Source organism: Amia ocellicauda, chromosome 3, assembly GCF_036373705.1.
Source record: "Amia ocellicauda isolate fAmiCal2 chromosome 3, fAmiCal2.hap1, whole genome shotgun sequence".
Classification (NCBI taxonomy): domain Eukaryota; kingdom Metazoa; phylum Chordata; class Actinopteri; order Amiiformes; family Amiidae; genus Amia; species Amia ocellicauda.
The window spans coordinates 52289530-52314163 of NC_089852.1; the positions used below are offsets into that span (position 1 = coordinate 52289530).

At 39.9% G+C, this 24634-nt stretch overlaps 1 protein-coding gene and 1 long non-coding RNA gene across 2 annotated transcripts; both read left to right on the forward strand.

The window, feature by feature from the left end:
• Positions 1-3522: 3522 nt before the first annotated feature.
• Positions 3523-14465, forward strand: cysltr2b (cysteinyl leukotriene receptor 2b). Its single transcript, XM_066699915.1, has 2 exons — positions 3523-3732; positions 11533-14465. Exons 1-2 carry the CDS (start codon positions 3691-3693, stop codon positions 12508-12510), a joined length of 1020 nt encoding a protein of 339 aa, XP_066556012.1. The 5' UTR covers positions 3523-3690; the 3' UTR covers positions 12511-14465.
• A 3154-nt stretch (positions 14466-17619) lies between these two features.
• LOC136747359 (uncharacterized) lies at positions 17620-20246 on the forward strand. The gene is made up of 3 exons (XR_010816479.1): positions 17620-18114; positions 19952-20073; positions 20159-20246. It is a non-coding gene; the product is annotated as an uncharacterized LOC136747359 (long non-coding RNA).
• The last annotated feature ends 4388 nt before the right edge of the window (positions 20247-24634 follow it).

Consider the following 24634-nt stretch of genomic DNA (forward strand, 5'->3'; position numbering starts at 1 on the left):
GCAACATACAGTAAAACTATGAGCTCTGTTACATCAGTTGAGACTGGGAGTTTACAAATGACCACTGTGAAAAAACAATGCACAAGAAAATGGCTTTGTTGACGTCCTTGTGACACACTTTTACTGCTCAGAAACAACACTTAATGGAATCAGATAACACTTCTAAATTTCAATCTGATTAGAGGACAGATGGTTGACAGATTCTTATTTAGTTGTTTACCTGAAACATTAACATCAACCCAAACCAATGAGTAAAATTCAAATTCATAAAAGGAAACCTGCACAATATATTTATTTTATTTGAATAAGCTTCACAAGCAAGAAGGTACCAGTTAGGTAAAGGTGCAATTGTCCATATTCTTCTATTTTCTAGAATAATGGGCACTCTTGCTTTAAGTTAAATAAGCATCAAATGTTCATTATACCACTTTTATTACTGTAACTCCATCTATTCATTACATTATTGTGTTTAGAAAGATAAAGAAGGAAAACAACTTTAAAAATAAAAAACAGTGAATCTGTTCCTGGATTTTAATTGATCACATTTCCCTTTGAAAATGGGAAGCATGTATTTGTTCAGAGAAAGTAGCTTTACTTCATCAGGAAAAAACAATACTTTCCCTATGTGTACACTGTATTTGGTGAAGGGTGAAGGGTTAGTGTAGTTATTTCACGGTGACTCCCCTTCAGTTTGCAGGAGGTAATAGATTTGTATTGCTTTTACTTCAGCTTTATTGGCTGTATTATTCCTTCTATAATCTTATTTGGCTTTCATAAAAAAAAAATATATATATATATATATATATATATATATATATATATATATATATATATATATATATATTTGTATTTTCAACCTAGAGAAACTTATAAGAGTTTTGAACTTGTCTATGGGATTGTGTGTTTTTGTTTTGTTTTACTTTATTGGATATTACTTTTACAGCTCTGTTATGTTCTAGTTCAGTGGAGCACTGCCTCTGCCATTCAATGTAAAGAAATGTATCTCAGCCTGGGACTCACAAAACATGCCTTGTATTTCCACACATTAATGGGGCCGGCTACAATCAAAGAATTTCACAGAATTCATGGAAACTGAGCTCCAGGAAGTGTAAGCACACAGTAATGATTTGAGAGACATGAAGTAAACATCAATTTGCCTACTGTAAATCATTTTCTGGCAATCGCCCTTTTTTCCAATGGTGTTTGTCGAACGTTTAGCTCCCTCGTTATCTGGATGAATATGAAATGTGTACAGACATAACTCTTATATCCTCATTTGGTCTAACACATATCACCCCATGCTTCCCTTTTTTCAGACACTGTCCACAATGTAACCCTAGCACAAGCTTGTGTACCAATCAAAATCCAAACAAGAAATATCCAAAATACCCCCTCCCAAAGAAATTCAATGCAGAAGTATATTCCATTATGTAAGAGGAAATTAATTGTTGAAATGAAAATAACAACTTGTGAATTTAAACAAAGAAAGTGTGGGCACTGATTCTGCAGCAAATGTATGTTAAATTCAAGCAAGAGATGTGGGTTTCAGCTGCAGACAATAAGAGGAAGAACTGTAAGGACTCTCTCTAGGCAGGTATTAATTCTTTCTGAAGCAACAACAAATACACTTTCTTCTTTCTCTGTGATTAGTATGTTTAAACATCCTTTTGTGAAAAGAGCAGAGCTATGTAGACGATTGCAGCTGGGCAGTATGGTAATTTCATCAGAATATAGATAGTAGATTAAAGATCTTCCAGCAGCCAGCCACAACACGTAAGGCCTGCACAAAGCTTCTGTCAGTGTCCCAGCCTGACGTTAAATACAGTTGTAAACGCTTTCAGATGATCTTCATAATAAATAATAACTCTGGGCACTTTATGAGTGTTGAGAATGATTAATATCTGTGTTATAATAAAGTTTTAATAAAACTAGATAAATGTCAACTCCTCAGAGCAGTTACTCAAAGATACTAGCTCTCTTGTCATTTTGGTTTGTTTTTCTTGGGGCTACCACATCCATGTTATTGAGTAATCAGATGCTTCTGAATTGTATATTCAGCCTTTTTTTCTGACGCTAGTTGGTAATCCTTTTTTTCCGATTTGTTGATTTTAGTTTTGTTTGTCTTGTGTATTCAAAAATAAATGCAATCTCCAATCCTGGGACCCTTCAATATCTGGGCCCCACTGCAGTGTTATGACTGCTGTGGTGGTATATATACACCACAGCCTCCATATAAGGCTACAGCTTTGTGATGTGAAAGTAAGTTGTGCATGGTACTGCAGTTTTGGAGTACACTGTTTGGAGGTTGTTGTCTACAGTTCTCCTTAGAAGGTAAGTGGGTCTTAGTGGTTACGATTTGGCGATTCCAAATCTAGGGCATTTAAGAGAGATAATAATTCGTCGTTCCAGTTATGTATATTTTTGAAGGAGATTTTTTATATGCAAGCACGTTTTACTTTGGGTATGGCCTATTTTTTAAACGTTCAGAACAGGGTTTTGCTTGAAACACACAATCAGGCAGATGGCTTGTATTTTATTGGTCTTTTCCGAAGAACTTGAATAATGCACCACTTAAATGGTAAAAACAGATGGTGTTTATTTGAAAGAACCGCATAATTATTTCATTCTATTTCCTCCCCATTTGTGACAGACATCAGAAAGAAACCTTTGAGTTTGTGATTGTGGCCCACAATTGGAAAAACACAAATGTAATAATAATATTTTAAATCACGGTTTAGCTGTTTGTTGTTGTTAAATGTTTACTTGTAAGTATATAATAATAAGTCCTACAACTTAAGCTTTGCAAGTTTATCAAACAAGTTAAAATTTCAAAATGGCTATTAGATTATGGTAATCAAAAGCTTTTTATCCCCCTAAGAGCTTACAACAATGTCAAACAACTCTTAAGCCATAAGATATTACATGGAAACACACTGTAAATCAAGAATGAACAAAGTACATAAATTCTTAATAAATAATATGATTACTTAATAAGTATGGCAGAGATTTCTAACTGGTTCTGGAGAGCTCCAATTCAGCAGATTTAAAAGATTAACAATTTACAATGACTGAAATATTGAAACCAGGTGGTTCTCAACCCTGGTACTTGAGACCCAATGTCCTGCCTGGACTATTTCCTAATAGATTTTCATCCAACGGAACTCTCTGAACCTGAACTAATCAGAGCAATTATTAATTTGAAACAGCTGCAGATTTAAAATTGAATATAAACAGATAAAAAGCACTTGAATTTACTGACATTTTGTAAGCAAAGCAATTTAATATGTCCAATTAACCCCAATTATTACACAAACTAAGGTTTCAATTAAGTAACTGACAGCTCTAATGGAACACAAACCAGCAGGAGAAGAGAAACCCAGCATTGCGATCAATCCTGCTAAATGTTGATAAATGATAAAAGCAGGGTATAATTGATTCTCTGTATACATAGCGTGAAAGAGGGAACTTCCCTGGCCTTTCCAGATAAATGCACAAATCATCTCAAACGTCAAGCTGTGAAGGGAGTGGCCCTGAACATGTTCCAAGAGATGTAGTTCCTCCCCTCCCCTCCCCTCGTATTGCACTGCACTGCACTGCAGACTCGCACACAAGGAGGATGTCTACCTTTAACAGGGGAATGAAGCAAGTTTCCAGACATTGTGTTTTGCCTTGACAACAATATACACAACAATGCCATTGCAAGTTTTACAAGGAAATCAAGAAACACTAAAGGTATGTTTGTTGATATATGTTTTTAAGACTTGATACCAAAGATGTAAGTTCTGAGACTTCCATGTGGTTAAAGATTGAGTTTGTTTCTTAAACTATTTATAACCAAACTCTAAGTTAGTCTAATACAGATTATAGCATATGTGGAAAAAAGTAATGAATTAGCCATTTATGTTTTTCAATATTGGTATAATAATAATAATAATAATAATAATAATAATATATTTATTGGTAGATATATTATATTAGCGACAGGTTACACAAGCAATACAAATTGCATTAATAGAATACAAAATTCAAACAAAGCATTATACAAGCTTGGAAATTACAGAACTGGCGAAGTTAAAAGCTAGTTCAATAGGTAATAAGTGAGGACATGATGCGATGAGGTCCTAGGTATGATCTAAAGGGAAGGGGCAGAGGCAAAATCACTGTACAACAACAGGAGTTCTAGCAATGTATATGTAAGCAGCATAATGAAGCATAGTTATATAAAGTCCAACATCACAGGAGTGCTTCGGCGAAGAAGCTGCAGTCTGAACAAATGTGTCATGAGTAATCACTGGAAGGTGGTCAGGGACTGTGCTGTCCTGACCTCAGTGGGAAGGTCATTCCAACACTCAGGGGCCAGGGATGAGAAGGAGCGGCTCTAGAATAAGAGGAGTGGAGAGGAGGCAAACACAGTCTTCTGGTGGAGGAGGACCGGAGAGAACATGTGAATCTGTGTGCTTCCAGATAGTCAACAGTTAGTATTTCCTTCAGTTTGTCTTGGTTTGGAAGTCTCTTGAATTCAGTCAACAAATCAATTTGCACCCATTCTGAGCAGATTTTTCTTTTTTAATTCCCTGTTCAGTAGTTTGTGAGTTTGTTATTCATTTTCCATTGCACAAGCATATTACATTTGTTTGTGAGATTCAAATTTTATAATGCATTCCTTTCCATTAAAAAAAAATATATATATATATATATATATATATATATATATATATATATATATATATATATATATATATATATATATAATTGTTATTCTTTCTTTCCTTTTTTTCACCTAGATTTGATTGGGTTTGAACACCGAGCTATGATCAAAGTACCTAAACAAACTGTGCTTTTATTGTCAGTGTAGTGCCATCCTTTTGAACTGTTACTACATTAAATCACACTATTGCTATACAATAAAATACATTACAAAACCATGCAAATTTACTCAGTGTTAGTTTTAATTGCCATTGGCGAGACATAAATCCAAACCTCAAGGTATGCAATTCATCTTAGCTGTTATGACAGCAGACAGAATGCCTTTGTGTGCTCTTTAAAAGATTGTGAGATTACCCTCATTGCAGTGTGGGGATTTTCATAGAACACAACTTCCTTTCATCTTGGGTTGCTGGTTCATTGATGTATGTTATGTCCGCTCTTATCAGACTTCCCTACCCAATGTGACTTACAGGACATACATTTCAAGAAACCAAATCTGTTAAAAGCAAGAAGATAAAATATACCATTTTGGTCCTAACGAAAGCAAATGCACTGAGGGGAAGTACATAATACAGTGCAAGATTAAATGAAGGGGTTGTTGAAGTAAAAGCAGAAATAGGGTCACCTTAGCGCTACATGCAGCCAGTGGGTTAAAGCACGCATCATTATCGATTGCAGAGGGTGTTCAGGGACTGGTTTTCCTGATCTTGGCGAGCAGGTTGTTCCACCACTTGGGGTAGGGGTTAAGGAAGCAGCAGGCTCTGGAGGCATGGGAGTGAAGGTGGGATAGAGCCAGTCTGCTCGCCTGTCTGAGCAGGAAAGGCACAGAAGCCACTGGGGAGAGCAGAGCAGTGGAGTAGCACAGGCCAAAGGAACACTAGGACAGCAGTGGAAATGTGGATGAGTGTGAGTGGGCTGCTGGTGAACACGGGGCAGTCTGTTGGGAGGGAGTTGCAGCAGTCGAGGTGATAGAGTACTGGCCTTGATAAAGAGCTGTGTGGAATACGGGTCAGAATCATTGAATGCTTGTTCAGGGTGAATCAAACTGTGCTTAGCAGTAGAGAAATGTGGGAACTAGTACAGTGAAGAGCCAAGACAGGCTCCAAGATTGTAAGTGGAGGAGGAAGGGGAGGCTGTTGTAAATTTGAGAGAAATAAGAGGTTGTTCTTTTGTATAAATTTTAACAGGGTATAATTTTCTTGTTGGTGCTGATTTAGTGTTGATGAGAAGAGCCCACAAAGGGAAGATACAACATTGTCATCGACTTCCCAGAGGCCTCTGTGGTAGATATGTGGTTATAAATTAATGCATCTGAATTGCTACCATTGATTCCCAGATTGTGGACAAAAAGGGAAGTTTTTTTTAAATAGGTGTGGAATTCTGAAAGTAATCTGGATCTACTTTAGGTTACTTATGTTATGTTTTAACTATATAGCCAACCTTAAATGAATCAGGAACAACACTCAATGACAATGGGGAATGTGTGTCTTTTGGTTAACAAAACAGGGGTCCCCTGTTCAAAACCGTAGCTAAACCCCACCCATCTGATGTTAGATGATAATTATATTACATATATCTATATAAATACATCTATAAGTATTATGTCGTCTTTTTAACTTTCAAATTTTTTATAGGTCCTGGATGTGTGCGAGTCGTATCAGCCAAATAAAATTATACTCAATGCATTGGAAAAACACAAATAAGCAACACAGTGTGGTTGCCACCCATCAAAATAATAATGGAGAAAGTGGTTTGAATTGAAACCCTTTCCAAAATGAAACCTTTTTAAATAAGAACAAATAAACCCTTTCATATAAGTCCTCTGGATATGGCTGATTTCATATAAACAGTTATCAACACACTTCCTCTTAAATATCTTTGGGTGACATCGTAACTCAGTTTCTCACTGTAAGGGAGGCCCCTGTCACCTCCTTGTTAATATTTTAATATCTGAAGACACACCTGTTCTCCCTGGCTACAGCTAATATATTTGAAAACTCTAGTGATTCTGGTGCCAACAAGTGCTCTATATTCTAAACATTATTTATGCAGTTCTTTGTAATATGAGTACTCTACTTCTGCTGTGCCCTCTTGTAAAGTTGCCTGTGAGGCTGTTAGTCAGGAGACTCACTCTGAGATATGATACGAATGGACAGTAGTGGCTCGTGGCCATTAATATTGGTGGGACTGAACCTGAATTGCTAACCACGCCCACTTTTGACATTGTTATTTGAATAAAGATGTAAAAATTTAATGGGATTCAGGCATGCAGATAGACACCTGGGACTGAATTTTAGAGAATAGACAGTCATCGTATGGCTGACGTCGGATTTTGGTTGGCATGGTTGGACAATAGTATGGTCGGGGAGATGGATCACGTCCGACTAAATGCCGACAGATGCGATATCCGTACAACTTGTTTCAATAAATTGACCTATACAACTGTAAAATATTATACGTATGTATAATAAATAATAAATATATTTGATATTATCAAAAAGTGTCCCAGCTTCACTATTTGAAGGCACACGAGCGCTCTTCCTCGAGCCCACGAGCCCTCAGATGACGTCAGACCGAAGAGCGCGCTGGAAGGTAAGTTCACTTTCACGACTATTATTAAAATATTTAAATGTTCTTTTGTTTAAATTTACTCAAAGGTATTTAATTGTGTGAAGTACCATGTATGTACGATACATTAACTGTGGTTGTTTACAAAATAACATTTTTAAAATATCAATGATAGGCTTTTTATTTTCTGTATCATGGGATGGTTAAAAGTTAATTTAAATTACAATATATAGCCAATTCATTATATAGTGAATGTATTTAAATTTGTAAGAAATTTGTCAGAAGTGAAAAACAGAAAAGTGTTCAATTTTTTTTTGCATTGTATTTTTCTTCAGTGGGCTGGTTTCATGAAGTATAAGCGTAGTTTGTGTAGTTTGCTACAGAGACAAGCTTTTGTTTGTTTTTTTAAGAGGACACTGAAAGCCACAAATGTAACTTAATGGTTACAGGACAGAAGGGAACTTTCTCATAACTATTTAAATATTGCTAAATACTGACCATTAATATTAGTTATTACAATAAATATAGCTTGTACTTATTGAATACCTTAGTAGTTATTAGTAATAGTTATTTTTTGTTTTTCTGTTGATCTAGAATTGAACCAAGAGGTGTCCAGAGGATTCCGTGCCATTCAGTTCAGGAACTCAGACACTTAGAAGCAAGATCAGATGTTTGTCATGTGTTCTTTTAAATTATGAATCTACTATTTGTGAATAAAATTGGTGCTTGTTGTTCCTTGATAATGCCTCAGCTGAGTGATTTGAATATACAATCTTAAATGTTGCCCTACTGGAAACGTAATATTTATTGTTGTGTTTTGGTCTGGGGATACGTATTCATCAAGTGGGGTGATCTATAGGCCACTGTACATTTACTTATTTAATATAAAATGCAATATTTATAAATTCATTTAAATTTAATTATTCTTGGTTCTGTTGAGCACGTATAAGATTTTAAATAACTGAGTGTATTGGAAAATTTCAGAAACACTCTCTCAAGCTTCCTGCATTCCCACCTCACCAGGAAGAGTGAAAACGAAGCAATAGAAATTAAAGTGCAATTATTTTAAGGTAGTTCTGCTCTTCTGCGATATATTAAAAAAAAAAAAATCAAGGACAGGCCCGTTGTAAAAACACTGAGGGGTACAGGACGAGGACACCGAAGGAACGAGCAATACTGGATACAGGATAAAGGCAAAGCATACTTTTTTGGAATTTAAATGTGCTAGTCAAAACATGGACGTCAGGCTGACATCAGACCATGATGACAATGGGCCAACGTGGGCACAATGAGCAAAATGACGACAGCCCGATGGCAGTAGCCAACGTCGGTATAGCCACTCATGATCAAATCAAATCAAAAGTGTTTCAAATCTCTCACCCCCGTGTTAGTCCATATATCTCCTGCTAACGATGACAGGAACAATATGCAGGGAAAACAGAATACTGTATTCTGGGTAGAGCAACCACAAACCTCAGTTTTTTCGTCATACCATGCACCTGAAAATGTCCAATTTTTTTTGTGCCCACATTTTCCCCTTGTCCTTTGTTTGTTCAGTTATGTTAATGTCAGGTCTGTTGGGGCCAAGCTGCTTTATTACCAGTTTGTCTTGTAACTGTAGTCGTTCAAATGATGTTGTTTTTTTAATAGAAAATCTACACTGAACACCACAGGCGCAGCTGCATTGATCGGCAACTTAACAGTCGCCTAAACATGCAGACTAACTGTGGAAGGGCTCAGAGATGTGTAGTGTGAGGGGCAGACACTTGGCTGACCCTACAAGCCTCTATCCTGCAGTTCCCATATTTGACCACAAGGCACCATAATAAATCTGGCTGCTGGAGTTGGGCACTGAGCTCCCCTTCATCAATATTACGCAATAGCTGGTTGAGAATGAATTACTGAAATAGTAATATTAACTCTGAAATAAAGACACTTGTTTTTTAATTTGATTCATTGATTGTACAGAAACTGCGTAATATACACTCACCTAAAGGATTATTAGGAACATCTGTTCAATTTCTCATTAATGCAATTATCTAACCAACCAATCACATGGCAGTTGCTTCAATGTATTTAGGGGTGTGGTCCTGGTCAAGACAATCTCCTGAACTCCAAACTGAATGTCTGAATGGGAAAGAAAGGTGATTTAAGCAATTTTGAGCGTGGCATGGTTGTTGGTGCCAGACGGGCCGGTCTGAGTATTTCACAATCTGCTCAGTTACTGGGATTTTCACGCACAACCATTTCTAGGGTTTACAAAGAATGGTGTGAAAAGGGAAAAACATCCAGTATGCGGCAGTCCTGTGGGCGAAAATGCCTTGTTGATGCTAGAGGTCAGAGAAGAATGGGTCGACTGATTCAAGCTGATAGAAGAGCAACTTTGACTGAAATAACCACTCGTTACAACCGAGGTATGCAGCAAAGCATTTGTGAAGCCACAACACGTACAACCTTGAGGCGGATGGGCTACAACAGCAGAAGACCCCACCGGGTACCACTCATCTCCACTACAAATAGGAAAAAGAGGCTACAATTTGCACAAGCTCACCAAAATTGGACAGTTGAAGACTGGAAAAATGTTGCCTGGTCTGATGAGTCTCGATTTCTGTTGAGACATTCAGATGGTAGAGTCAGAATTTGGCGTAAACAGAATGAGAACATGGATCCATCATGCCTTGTTACCACTGTGCAGGCTGGTGGTGGTGGTGTAATGGTGTGGGGGATGTTTTCTTGGCACACTTTAGGCCCCTTAGTGCCAATTGGGCATCGTTTAAATGCCACGGCCTACCTGAGCATTGTTTCTGACCATGTCCATCCCTTTATGACCACCATGTACCCATCCTCTGATGGCTACTTCCAGCAGGATAATGCACCATGTCACAAAGGTCGAATCATTTCAAATTGGTTTCTTGAACATGACAATGAGTTCACTGTACTAAACTGGCCCCGACAGTCACCAGATCTCAACCCAATAGAGCATCTTTGGGATGTGGTGGAACGGGAGCTTCGTGCCCTGGATGTGTATCCCACAAATCTCCATCAACTGCAAGATGCTATCCTATCAATATGGGCCAACATTTCTAAAGAATGCTTTCAGCACCTTGTTGAATCAATGCCACGTAGAATTAAGGCAGTTCTGAAGGCGAAAGGGGGTCAAACACAGTATTAGTATGGTGTTCCTAATACTCCTTTAGGTGAGTGTAAGTGTCTCCTATTTTCTGTCTTGAATGCCTTGAAGCCCGATTTCCATTTGTGTCCCCGGGTCTGTGTCCCTGCTGATCTGGAAAAGCTCCTCTGGTTTGATGTGGTCGATGCCTTTCAATTTTGAAGGCTTGAATCCATGTCACATCTGGGTTTATTCTGTTTTCAATATTTCTTGAACATTCAATTTTTTTTAGTAAATACAGCCCTACAGCCCTGCATTATGGCAGTTCTTGTAACAGGGCTCATTGTGTATTAAGCTCGTTGCAATGACACGATCCCTCTGAATTCAGTAGAGTGTTTAAACCTCTGTGTTGGGAGAGCAGTCTAGTGCGTTGTGGGTCTGTCACTCTGCTGGGTGGAGCTGTGTGGGGCGCAGCACTTGGGGGGGTGCTTGAGCAGACATGACTCGAATCTGAGAGGGGGCTCCGACTTGCACATACTACACTTACACAGAAGTCAGAGTGATAGTAGCCACAGTGAGGAAGAATTAAGCTGTTCACATTTCCAAAGTGACTTCATCAAACTTACATACTACATTATACATTACAAGTGGCATATCTGGTTGAAGTCTTTGACAGGAATCTTAGAGCCTGGATCAGTGACATTTTGATTCACAGTTATGCTATTGGCATAGATCTCCAAGATGGATGGACACAAGCAGTCATGCTCCAACAGGCGGGTTTGATCAAAGTCAGCTGTGAAATCCTCAGTTCACTGAACACCAGTGCCTCCCCGCAGCTTCTCAGCCTCCTGCAGATTCACATTGTCAGCAGTTCTGGCTTCATGGTGTTACAGCTAGGTTGTGGGTATTCTGCCTTTGCAGTCCAAAAAAACAGGAGATGGCTTTGACAATGTCTCATGGGATGAAAGGACAGAATAAGGGAAGGAATAAGACTAGATGTTGTGGGCTAGGTCAAAAAAATTATTGGTTTTAAATTGGATGAAGCCATTACTAATGAACTGGAGGCCTGGTGACATGTAATGCCATATTTTCTGCATTTGCTCTTTGAAGGGGGACAAAAGAACAATGTTGTTTATCTCTTTTCACAGGACATGGATCCGAATATGACCAAAGGACATAACCTCTCCTGTAATTGCTCCATAGACGACTTCAAATGCAGTGTGTACCCGGTCACTTACCTGGTGATCTTTGCTGTGGGCCTCCTGGGGAACACGGTTTCCTTGTACATCTTTGCCAGAGTGTGTAAGAAGTGGACATCAGTTAACTTGTACATGATGAACTTGCTGATCTCAGACCTGATGCTGGTCTGCTCCTTGCCCTTCCGGGTGTCTTACTACATGATGGATGTATACTGGGTGTTTGGAGACATCATGTGCCGTGTCATATCCTATATCTTTTACATCAACATGTACTGCAGCATCTACTTCCTGATGGTGCTCAGCATCATGCGCTACCTAGCCATAGCTCACCCATACAAGTATGTAAAGCTGCAGACCGGCAACAGCGCCAAGGTGGTCTGTTTCGTGGTCTGGTTCTTTGTGGCCCTGGCCTCCACTCCGCTCCTCAGTGCAGGCAGTGAAGTAGACAGAGACAAAATCAAATGCCTGGAGCTGGGGACCACTCATGTCAGCACCATAATCGTGATGAATTATGTGGTGGCTTTTGTGGGCTTTGTTGTGCCCTTTCTTGTCATCTCCTTCTGCTACTTCCATGTAGTGAGGAGCTTGCTGAAGCCCAGGGATACCCAGAAGAAGAGACCTTGCTACAAGAAGTCTACAGCCTTGGTGATCATTGTCCTCTGCATCTTCTTGGTTTGCTTTTTGCCCTACCACCTGGTCAGGACTTTGTTCCTGGAGGCCGAAAGGCAGGCCGCCCAAGACTGCGAGTCCTGTGATTACATCATCTTAATTCGGAAAGCCGCGGTACTGACTCTCTGCCTTGCAGCTGGCAACAGCTGCTTAGACCCTCTTTTGTTCTTCTTCATAGGGGAGAACTTCAGGGGCTGGTGGAGGGAGAAGACACGCACAACTGAACTGAAGGAACTGAACTCCAAAGAGCCACAGTGAGGGCTGACTGCCACAGACACTCTCTATGCACCTCCTGGTCTCTGAGGTTTAAAATGCAAGTTAGGAGGCTGGTACAAAACTACATTTCTGTGTTTGATGTCTGAATAGGCCAGTCCAATCTTGGCTGTGGACCTGGAAGAAGCTCTAGGATTTTTAGGATTCTAGGATTCATACATTTCTCAGTTTCACAGAAACCCCAGAAGATCGGACAGCTTATGGGGTGAGGTGAAAGGAGCCTGAGATCAGTTATAGTCTATTATGTACAGGGCCGGCAAAGGAGGGCCCAAGGAGGGCTCTCTTTCACTTGTTTCAACAAGTTCTTGTTTCATAGATTTCATTTTTTAACATTATTATTATACAGTTAACTCATTGCACACAAGGTTCCAGAACAACCTGTTGTGTCACAAGACTGAGCTGCCTTGTGTCCCTACAGTTATAAAAAACAACAACTGCACACCGTACTGGTAGGAGCACTGATTCTGAGAGTCTGTAAGTGAAATGCATAATGCTGGGGAGGGGGGGTTACATGTTGTTTTGGTAAGCGTGTTTGAAAACATGAACTGGATAGCCTATATATAAAAAGGTTAATTATTACTGCCGATATTTAGTTCCCCGAGCAGAGCCGGTTTGCTCGCTGCCCAAGTCCAGAGTGTAAATGCAGCAATGAGTGAGGAGAGGACGCTGAGGATGTCCCATCATTTTAAAAGTAAACGGGGAATGCACCGAATAATAAAATAACTGCAACTGTAGCATGTAATTCAGTTTGTGTGTTTTTTTCCTCCTTTCTTTTGTGTAATTGTTTATATTTTTTTAGTTATATACATGCAGCACAGCATAACTATCTAAAAACTGTTATTTTTCATTAAATCATACAGTATAATTTCTTGTGTGATTTTAAACTTTTGGCATTATCTAAATGAACATTAAAAAAATGTAATTGTACTTATTAGGTGTCTTAGGATCAGGATCACCAAATATGATCTGTCTTTTCATGCAACCTGCTAAATAATAGGTTTTCATTGTGCTTTATGAATGGTTTGTATTTATCAGGTGTGAATCGAGGTGCTTACAGCATGATTTTAAAAAGTGTCCAATTAAGAACTATTATTTTAAGGATTTGTAAAGTCTGATTAATGAAACCTAATTACTTTATTTCAATATATTAAAGGCTTTAAGTGGATACACAATGTGATATATTATTTGAAAACTACTTAAGTGACCAAATCAACTTTTACATTTAATTTTGATTTAGGCCTCTTGTTTTGCCCCTTTTAAAAATCAAGCTGTTAGCATCTATTACAACATTGTTAGAAACATCAGCAAGTTTAACATTTGTAAGTTTTCTACTGATAACAGAAACTACAATTTACAAAGAAACGATTATCTAGGTTCCCCCCTCCCCACACCTATTGTTTTAGTCAAGCATAGAGGGCCATACAAGTGATGCATCTGGTGCTACCAAAAGCAAATAGTGCTTATATTTCTATATAACCTAACATCTCTACCCTATGAGAATTAAAAAGACATCCAGAAGACCTGCATGGACTTGCAAACTTGCCTTGCAAGACAGAAATAGCAACAGCAGCACCTAGCAAGTGGATTAGAACCAGGCCTGTTCATGTATTAAGATGAAGAAAAAGGTAAATGACAATCAGTAGTGTTCATGGGAAAGCATGTTTAATAGATTTGGCCATAACCCAAAGACAGTACCGGATATATGCTGTCAGATTCAATGGGTTCAATGGGTCACTGAAAGAAAAAAAACAAAGAAGCAGGGAACTATATTGACTCGGACTCATATTTATTACATTTCTAATTTTTCAATGTGGCAAAAGTCAGGCAACTGGGGAGCCCAGCACATCAATTGTAAACCCTTATTGTTCTTCTTGGCTTTAATAGGTGTTTTCATTGTCATCATGTTGAAAATCAAGTGTCTTGTAAAACCACAATGAGAAATAAACGTGCCACTGGAGATATGCTATCTTGTTCAGACTTGATATATCTGTTGTCTTTAAAAGGGAATGTAGCTATCGCTATATTTAGCATAATCGCTTTATGCAAGTCAGAGCAAGTATTTTGCTTCTAATATGCGATATGTAACATATAGCATTATGATGTTAGTAGCTGCACAATGTTCACTGTCATTCATAATATCACAATACATACAGTGAGGAAAAAAAGTATTTGATCCCCTGCTCATTTTGTACGTTTGCCCACTGACAAAGAAATGATCAGTCTATAATTTTAATGGTAGGTGTATTTTAACAGTGAGAGACAGAATAACAACAAAAAAATCCAGAAAAACGCATTTCAAAAAAGTTATACATTGATTTGCATGTTAATGAGGGAAATAAGTATTTGACCCCTTCGACTTAATACTTGGTGGCAAAACCCTTGTTGGCAATCACAGAGGTCAGATGTTTCTTGTAGTTGGCCACCAGTTTTGCACACATCTCAGGAGGGATTTTGTCCCACTGCTCTTTGCAGATCCTCTCATTAAGGTTTCGAGGCTGACGTTTGGCAACTTGAACCTTCAGCTCCCTCCACAGATTTTCTATGGGATTAAGGTCTGGAGACTAGCTAGGCCACTCCAGGACCTTAATGTGCTTCTTCTTGAGCCACTCCTTTGTTGCCTTGGCTGTGTGTTTTGGGTCATTGTCATGCTGGAATACCCATCCACGACCCATTTTCAATGCCCTGGCTGAGGGAAGGAGGTTCTCACCCAAGATTTGACGGTACATGGCCCCATCCATCGTCCCTTTGATGCGGTGCAGTTGTCATAAAAACACCCCCAAAGCATAATGTTTCCACCTCCATGTTTGACGGTGGGGATGGTGTTCTTGGGGTCATTCCTCCTCCTCCAAACACAGCGAGTTGAGTTGATGCCAAAGAGCTCGATTTTGGTCTCATCTGACCACAACACTTTCACCCAGTTCTCCTTTGAATCATTAAGATGTTCATTGGCAAACTTCAGACGGGCCTGTACATGTGCTCTCTTGAGCAGGGGGACCTTGCGGGCGCTGCAGGATTTCAGTCCTTCACGGCGTAGTGTGTTACCAATTGTTTTCTTGGTGACTATGGTCCCAGCTGCCTTGAGATCATTAACAAGATCCTCCCGTGTAGTTCTGGGCTGATTCCTCAACATTCTCATGATCATTGAAACTCCACGAGGTGAGATCTTGCATGGAGCCCCAGACCGAGGGAAACTGACATTTATTTTGTGTTTCTTCCACTGTTGTCACCTTCTCACCAAGCTCTTTGGTCTTGGCCATGGTGGAGAGCTTGGAATCTGATTGATTGATTGCTTCTGTGGACAGGTGTCTTTTATACAGGTAACGAGCGGAGATTAGGAGCACTCGCTTAAAGGGAGTGCTCCTAATCTTAGCTCGTTACCTGTATAAAAGACTCCTGGGAGCCAGAAATCTTGCTGATTGATAGGGGATCAAATACTTATTTCCCTCATTAACATGCAATTCAATTTATAACTTTTTTGAAATGCGTTTTTCTGGATTTTTTTGTTGTTATTCTGTCTCTCACCGTTAAAATACACCTACCATAAAAATTATAGACTGATCATTTCTTTGTCAGTGGGCAAACGTACAAAATCAGCAGGGGATCAAATACTTTTTTCCCCTCACTGTATTGGCAGTCAGGTTGCCTTTCATAAAAACACTCTATGTAGCTTGTGATCCTTTATACTATCCATTAGCATTGCTACATGAAATATTGTCAACACAATTTAACAAGTCGAAATTTGGTTCTGCTTCCTGAGTTTTAAAATTCACTTCAAGTATAGAAGAGCGTGGTTTTATCATTTCAAATCCACAAACTGTTAATTATTCATGTTAATTATTCATGTAACATGTACATCCTGTTGTCTGCTGTTTCAGATAAGATCATTGAACAATTCCCTATAAGGTAATTAGACTGCAAGTAGTCTACAATAGAAAGAGTGAATAATGAAGAATGAGGTTAGGTTTTAAATACTGACTTTCACAGTGCTTTTCAAAAGCTGTGGTTTAGACAGTGGGAGTGGTAGATGAAGTATTGGATGCCATTAGCGGAGTGAAAAATTAATTAACTTATCAAAAAACCTGCCATCATTTTTTCTTTTACTGGAAAAGGAGGAATGTAGGAAACTAACACACAAACATGTCCTCCACAAAATGCACAGCCAAGCCACCCACTTCTTCAAGTCAGTCCACAGTGCAAACCACAGAGCTACAGCATCTGGTTGAGAATCAATGCTGCTCTCACTGAATCCTCGCAAGCCTCACAGACCTTGTAAGGAGGCAGAAGGGATATTGAAATCTGACATGCTTTTAATCTTCCCCACACCCACCAAAAGTATACTGGAAAACGTGGAAGGAAAATGACATCACAGTATGCGGAGAATGTGTCAGACTTTCCCTTTGGTGTCTGTGAACGTGTGTTTGGTTGTGCAGCTTTTCTAGGTGGTTTTGGAAAGCATGAAGCTGGAGTTTTGCGGTCTGGTGCTGCTATTAAGGCAAGCAAACAGTGTTTAGCTATTAACCCACTGGCTATTTAGAAAACACAGCAAGTCCACCTGGACACAAATGGTGAGGGCTTGTCTACATAAACCTGAATTACAACACCAGTGTATCTTTCAAGTCAGAAGCACTGCCCAAGGGGGAGGGCTTTCTGCACATTTCCATAGGAACCCGATCGAAAAAGTCACTCTATCAAAGGGGCCATTGGCCCCTGCACATGTAACTCAAACAGCTCCCTTCCACTTCCCGTTTATATAAAAGGTGACGTCTGCATGCGCAGGCTTGTCCTCTTTTGCCATTTCACTGGACCCAAGAACGTGAGCTTTCTGCGTCTTGTCTGTGCATTAGTACTTATTATTGTGTTTTTCGGTTGGTTGGCTGTGTTGTTTGCCACTGTCTTACTACTGTGTGTCTCCATTTGTGTTCTTATTTATTGATAGCTAATCCAATTCTGATCCATCCGCGCACCGGGACTCCAGCTGCGCTTTCGGTTTCAGTTTTAGTTTCAAATAGAGCACTTTAAAAATAATAGTCGTGTTTATATAGTGCATATATATTCCGACTGCTTGCCGTGTTGGTTTTTTGTCCACAGGGCTTTTTCCTCCACAGCAGGAGTGCTCTTCCCGAGCCCCTCTGTCTGCTCCTCCAGACACGCAGCCTCGGAGACCATCACGCCTCCCGCCCCTGCTTCTCCACCTGCGTCTGCTGCTGTATCCGCTGCCGCGACCACACCTGCCACGACAGCTGCTCCCCCTGTGGCAGCTGCACCCGCCTTGCCTGACGTGTCTGCAGTGCATGCTGCTACGGCTGTGTGCGCCCCTGCGCAAGCACGTGAGCAACAGGGAAGAGCAGTGGAGCTACACCCACCGTCTCCCTCCCCCTCTTTGAATCATTGCTATCCCCATCCCCACCGCGCCGTTGGAGGTCTGGCTTCACAGACAGAGAGCAAGATGAGGACTACCGGTCTCTGGGTCCGCACGTGGAGTTTGAGTTTGAGGCGAGTTCGAGTTTGAGGCGGAGCTCATGGAGGAGGAGCTGGTCTCCCGCTGCACGTAGCCAGATCAGCTGACAGACTGCGCATCCAGGCTCTCAGGTACACAAAGTAAGGTCTCAATCCTTTTCATTGTAACCCATAGCAAGTTAGAAGCGATGTTATTGTAAGGCCTGTGTGCACCCAAGACAACATACGCTCGTTTTGCTTTAATGATTGACAGAGTTGTTAAAACCAGCCGTTACAACACCACATAAAGATAAATACACACGCTTTTTACACATTTTAAGCACTTCCCTGATCTTCCCAATCATGCTTCTACAAGGTATAGATACACAATACACACTGATATCAATAAGAAACCTCACTTGTTTCTGTGCAGCCCCGTACATATACAAACACCAGAGACTATAATGCATTTGCATACTCAAGTTCGTAATTAGGGAAGGGGAACGCGTTTCTCCATCACACAGGGCATGAAGACTGTGCTGGATAACAAGTTGTACAGAATATCAATTAATATACACTCACCTAAAGGATTATTAGGAACACCTGTTCAATTTCTCATTAATGCAATTATCTAATCAACCAATCACATGGCAGTTGCTTCAATGTATTTAGGGGTGTGGTCCTGGTCAAGACAATCTCCTGAACTCCAAACTGAATGTCTGAATGAGAAAGAAAGGTGATTTAAGCAATTTTGAGCGTGGCATGGTTGTTGGTGCCAGACGGGCCGGTCTGAGTATTTCACAATCTGCTCAGTTACTGGGATTTTCACGCACAACCATTTCTAGGGTTTACAAAGAATGGTGTGAAAAGGGAAAAACATCCAGTATGCGGCAGTCCTGTGGGCGAAAATGCCTTGTTGATGCTAGAGGTCAGAGGAGAATGGGCCGACTGATTCAAGCTGATAGAAGAGCAACTTTGACTGAAATAACCACTCGTTACAACCGAGGTATGCAGCAAAGCATTTGTGAAGCCACAACACGTACAACCTTGAGGCGGATGGGCTACAACAGCAGAAGACCCCACCGGGTACCACTCATCTCCACTACAAATAGGAAAAAGAGGCTACAATTTGCACAAGCTCACCAAAATTGGACAGTTGAAGACTGGAAAAATGTTGCCTGGTCTGATGAGTCTCGATTTCTGTTGAGACATTCAGATGGTAGAGTCAGAATTTGGCGTAAACAGAATGAGAACATGGATCCATCATGCCTTGTTACCACTGTGCAGGCTGGTGGTGGTGGTGTAATGGTGTGGGGGATGTTTTCTTGGCACACTTTAGGCCCCTTAGTGCCAATTGGGCATCGTTTAAATGCCACGGCCTACCTGAGCATTGTTTCTGACCATGTCCATCCCTTTATGACCACCATGTACCCATCCTCTGATGGCTACTTCCAGAAGGATAATGCACCATGTCACAAAGGTCGAATCATTTCAAATTGGTTTCTTGAACATGACAATGAGTTCACTGTACTAAACTGGCCCCCACAGTCACCAGATCTCAACCCAATAGAGCATCTTTGGGATGTGGTGGAACGGGAGCTTCGTGCCCTGGATGTGCATCCCACAAATCTCCATCAACTGCAAGATGCTATCCTATCAATATGGGCCAACATTTCTAAAGAATGCTTTCAGCACCTTGTTGAATCGATGCCATGTAGAATTAAGGCAGTTCTGAAGGTGAAAGGGGGTCAAACACAGTATTAGTATGGTGTTCCCAATAATCCTTTTGGTGAGTGTATACAACCTAGCTAAAACTGCCTTTACTCCTGGGCTGTAAAACACTAAAGAAAACCTACCCAACAGTTATAACAAAGAAAAATAAGAATGAAATACTAATAAAAAGGTTATATATAAAAAATAAAAATAAACTACTTCCATACAACTATAAAAGGGAACACAAAGACACCAATGACTCTTCTTCCTTTTCCAGGTGCGCTCAACACTAGAGTCACAAGTAGGTGGAATTAACTTCGCGTTCTCTCTTCCTCCCAGCCCAACAACACTCCATTTGTTCAAACGGACACCAGCAGGCCAAAGGCAACAAAACCTCAGGTGAGACGAGAGCAAATCAAGTTCACTGGTGGTTTCGCGCCACACTCTAAAGTGTAATCCACAATAATATTTTAATTTTCTCCAGATGCAGCTTAACTTGGACACTACCAAGGGAAAGGAGTTAACACAAGGATCTAGGCCTCCTTACGGCAACCCAAACCCAGTTCTGAATAAAGCCAGTTTCAATAGTAGAAATGCTTGTGGCTCTTAATTGCCATATTCCAAAGTTTCTTCACTCATACTCTCACTTACTACCACCCGCTTACACAGTCAACAAAAACCCATGGACTTCGCTGCTTGAAGCTTTTGCTGTCACTGCTCTGCTGCCAAGTCCTTGGTATCTATTGTCGCCATCTCAAGGTTCAGGGTCTCCGTTGCACTATTTGTAATCCACCAGAAAGTAAGGAGTTCAATCCCACAATGGTTTCCACTGCTCCCCTCTCCAGCACTGGCTTTGCTTCTCCTTCCTCGCTGCTGCTGCTGCTGCTGCTGCTTAGGAGAGTGCATACAGGCAAGTCCAGGTGAGAATGTGGTTGGTAGCGTGCACTCAGCAAGACAAACAATAAACCAATAACCCAATTATCCAAAGAAAATACAATAAAGTAAGGAAGCAAAAAAAAAAAAGTACTTAATAAGCAAAAAGGACAACCGTGGTCAACAAATAAGTGCATGCAACAATATAATTTAAGTGAAAGAATCCAATAATTAACCAATTACATGATCAATTGCCCATCACACACCGCCCGTGACAGAATCTCCTCAATTGGTTTCAATGAAGTATCTTTGTATCCACAGTGTAGATTTCCCTTTAAATAATCCAATAAGTAAACAATTATGAGATTTAACACTCCATAGTCTTCACCATTGACTCCAGCAGTTAAGTCCTCTTTTGTTCCTTGTTCACCATTCCAGATTCCAGGTTTCTTCTCCATTGTTATTTGTAGTCCATATTATGGGAAGCTTTCACCATTCTCCCCTGCACTACCATCACAAACTGCTACCCCTCCAGAACCACATCCTCTGTTTGTAGGGGCAGGAGTACCTCACTTCTGTGTGTCTGCCCCAGAATGATAGAAACCATCAGCCTAAATAGTCAGACAGAGAGCCAGGGGCACATGTGAAGATAATTGACCAAGAGAGTCCAGGTAAGTCATGTGAGAATGCCGCTTGGTGGCGTGTACCAGGCAAATGAACAATAATTATTCCCAATCAACAACAATCACTAATTAAAATAAATCATAATAAAACCACACAAAAGAAAGTAAAAGAAGCAAACACTTCAGTAATAATAAATCAACCAGTGATAAATGAAAAATATGGGCACACACAAAGAACAAAAAGTAAAAATTACTAATAATCAATTAGTGAATTCAACCCATCATGCCCGCTCTTGAAATACATACACTGAGACTTGATGAATCAGAATATGCTTGCTTTGGTTAATCACTATCCCTACTGTATAGAGAAAACAACCGTACCCATACACCTAAACATGGCTGCCTGTATTTGTATTGCATTTCCGTTAGGTACAGCTGTTCAGCTAAGTGAATGTGAGACACCAAAGGTCAAACATCATGGAGCACACCCATTACATGAACTACTTTCGGGCCGCCAATATCTTGGTAGACAAGTCCTGCCCTGACTGCAGAAAGATCGAGCACTTCAAAAGAAAAATAGTGTCTAAATCTGTGACCAATGCTAAGAAAAAAAAGTAAAATAATCATGATAAGTTAAAATCGGACAAAGTAATTTAACTACCATGAAGTTAAAGTAATGGTGAAGTTTTTCATCGAACTGAATCATTATATTAAAAAATCATAATGTTATATTAGGTTATGTATTTAGAATAAATATGACATTATTTTAATTAAAGCTTGCTTAAAGAATACCAGTTGTGCAAACCAATATCACATGTTATATTGTTACCGCTGCTAGTAAATTACTAGTGGTGACTCATCATTTTGTTTTACCCTATTACTCCCACTCTCTCTGCACGGGCAGGACACCACCACATGGACGGGTAAGTTTTAACAATAATAATGTTTATTTACACAGTTGCCAAGACAGGGCGCAAACACTGTACTTTAGCAGGGAACACAGTATAAGGGGACTTGGGGGAATATACAGACAGGTGACAAATTAAAGGAAAATCCTAAATAAATGAATGGAGGAACATAATGTAAATAAATAAGTGTTTTTATTTTAACTTGTCTGCAACTTGCCTTGAATTTGGATGATTATGACTAGTTAGTGGTTTGGATCTACACTGGTCAATATGATCAGAGTCATGTTCAATATGATAATGTTTTCATTATTGATTAAACAAATTTGTTAACCATATTTTGGCTATACATGTTGTATTTATTTAATTGATTGATTGGAATTTGAATCATTCCAAGAGGTATTTGGTGAGTTGACCAGGATCATGGTGGTAAGGATGCATAAACTATCAATGATCAGAGAGCAGTTCAGATCCTGATCCAGATCAGAATGCATAAACGTGCAGCTGATTTGGATTTACACGGAATGCTTCACAAACTTAATGCAATACTGATAATAATTATTAAAATTATCGAATCGAGATTGGAACCTGACAAAAAAACATAATTAATAGTTTAAACTTGGAAGTCTTGGAATGCATAAATAGTGATGAAAGACATAAAATATATATATATATACACTCACCTAAAGGATTATTAGGAACACCATACTAATATTGTGTTTGACCCCCTTTCGCCTTCAGAACTGCCTTAATTCTACGTGGCATTGATTCAACAAGGTGCTGAAAGCATTCTTTAGAAATGTTGGCCCATATTGATAGGATAGCATCTTGCAGTTGATGGAGATTTGTGGGATGCACATCCAGGGCACGAAGCTCCCGTTCCACCACATCCCAAAGATGCTCTATTGGGTTGAGATCTGGTGACTGTGGGGGCCAGTTTAGTACAGTGAACTCATTGTCATGTTCAAGAAACCAATTTGAAATGATTCGACCTTTGTGACATGGTGCATTATCCTGCTGGATGTAGCCATCAGAGGATGGGTACATGGTGGTCATAAAGGGATGGACATGGTCAGAAACAATGCTCAGGTAGGCCGTGGCATTTAAACGATGCCCAATTGGCACTAAGGGGCCTAAAGTGTGCCAAGAAAACATCCCCCACACCATTACACCACCACCACCAGCCTGCACAGTGGTAACAAGGCATGATGGATCCATGTTCTCATTCTGTTTACGCCAAATTCTGACTCCACCATCTGAATGTCTCAACAGAAATCGAGACTCATCAGACCAGGCAACATTTTTCCAGTCTTCAACTGTCCAATTTTGGTGAGCTTGTGCAAATTGTAGCCTCTTTTTCCTATTTGTAGTGGAGATGAGTGGTACCCGGTGGGGTCTTCTGCTGTTGTAGCCCATCCGCCTCAAGGTTGTACGTGTTGTGGCTTCACAAATGCTTTGCTGCATACCTCGGTTGTAACGAGTGGTTATTTCAGTCAAAGTTGCTCTTCTATCAGCTTGAATCAGTCGGCCCATTCTCCTCTGACCTCTAGCATCAACAAGGCATTTTCGCCCACAGGACTGCCGCATACTGGATGTTTTTCCCTTTTCACACCATTCTTTGTAAACCCTAGAAATGGTTGTGCATGAAAATCCCAGTAACTGAGCAGATTGTGAAATACTCAGACCGGCCCGTCTGGCACCAACAACCATGCCACGCTCAAAATTGCTTAAATCACCTTTCTTTCCCATTCAGACATTCAGTTTGGAGTTCAGGAGATTGTCTTGACCAGGACCACACCCCTAAATGCATTGAAGCAACTGCCATGTGATTGGTTGGTTAGATAATTGCATTAATGAGAAATTAAACAGGTGTTCCTAATAATCCTTTAGGTGAGTGTATATATATATATATATATATATATATATATATAATTTTTTTATATCATAGAAACTAGAATTTCTAGATATCAGCAGTTCATTGCAATATTTGATAAATATTTGACATGACGGGCTTTTTCACTGAAATGAATAGGAGTTTGAACATGTCTCAACTTTTACTTCCATATTTACATGCAGAAATATCTAGGACATGCACTGATGACATTGTTGAGTTAGTTGAAAGGCACAACAGAATCACACACTCGTAAGTGCACAGCAGACTAGACCATTGACCTGTGAATCGCTTCCCTTGTCTATCATGACATCACACGTGTTCACTCTATTCTGGGACACTCAGCATTCTGGGATTGAATTATGGCAGTAGCATTTGGTTTGTAAACATGGAGATTGAAAGAATCCTTGTTGCCTTTTACTTTTCTTTGTCCGCTGTTTGGTTTATTTTGTCATGGCATTGCATTGCAGTCTGATGCAGTCCTTTCTCCAGCAGGACTTTTACGATTTTTTCAAACACTTTTAAATGTCTTACCACTCCCAGCCATTGATCCTGTGTGGCATTTTCCAAGCATACATTAATAAGTGCTCTACATCGTCTTTCCTATGTAAACACACATATTTTGTCTTTGGTAAAGTTTCTATTGATAGCGGCCACCATTATTTTAG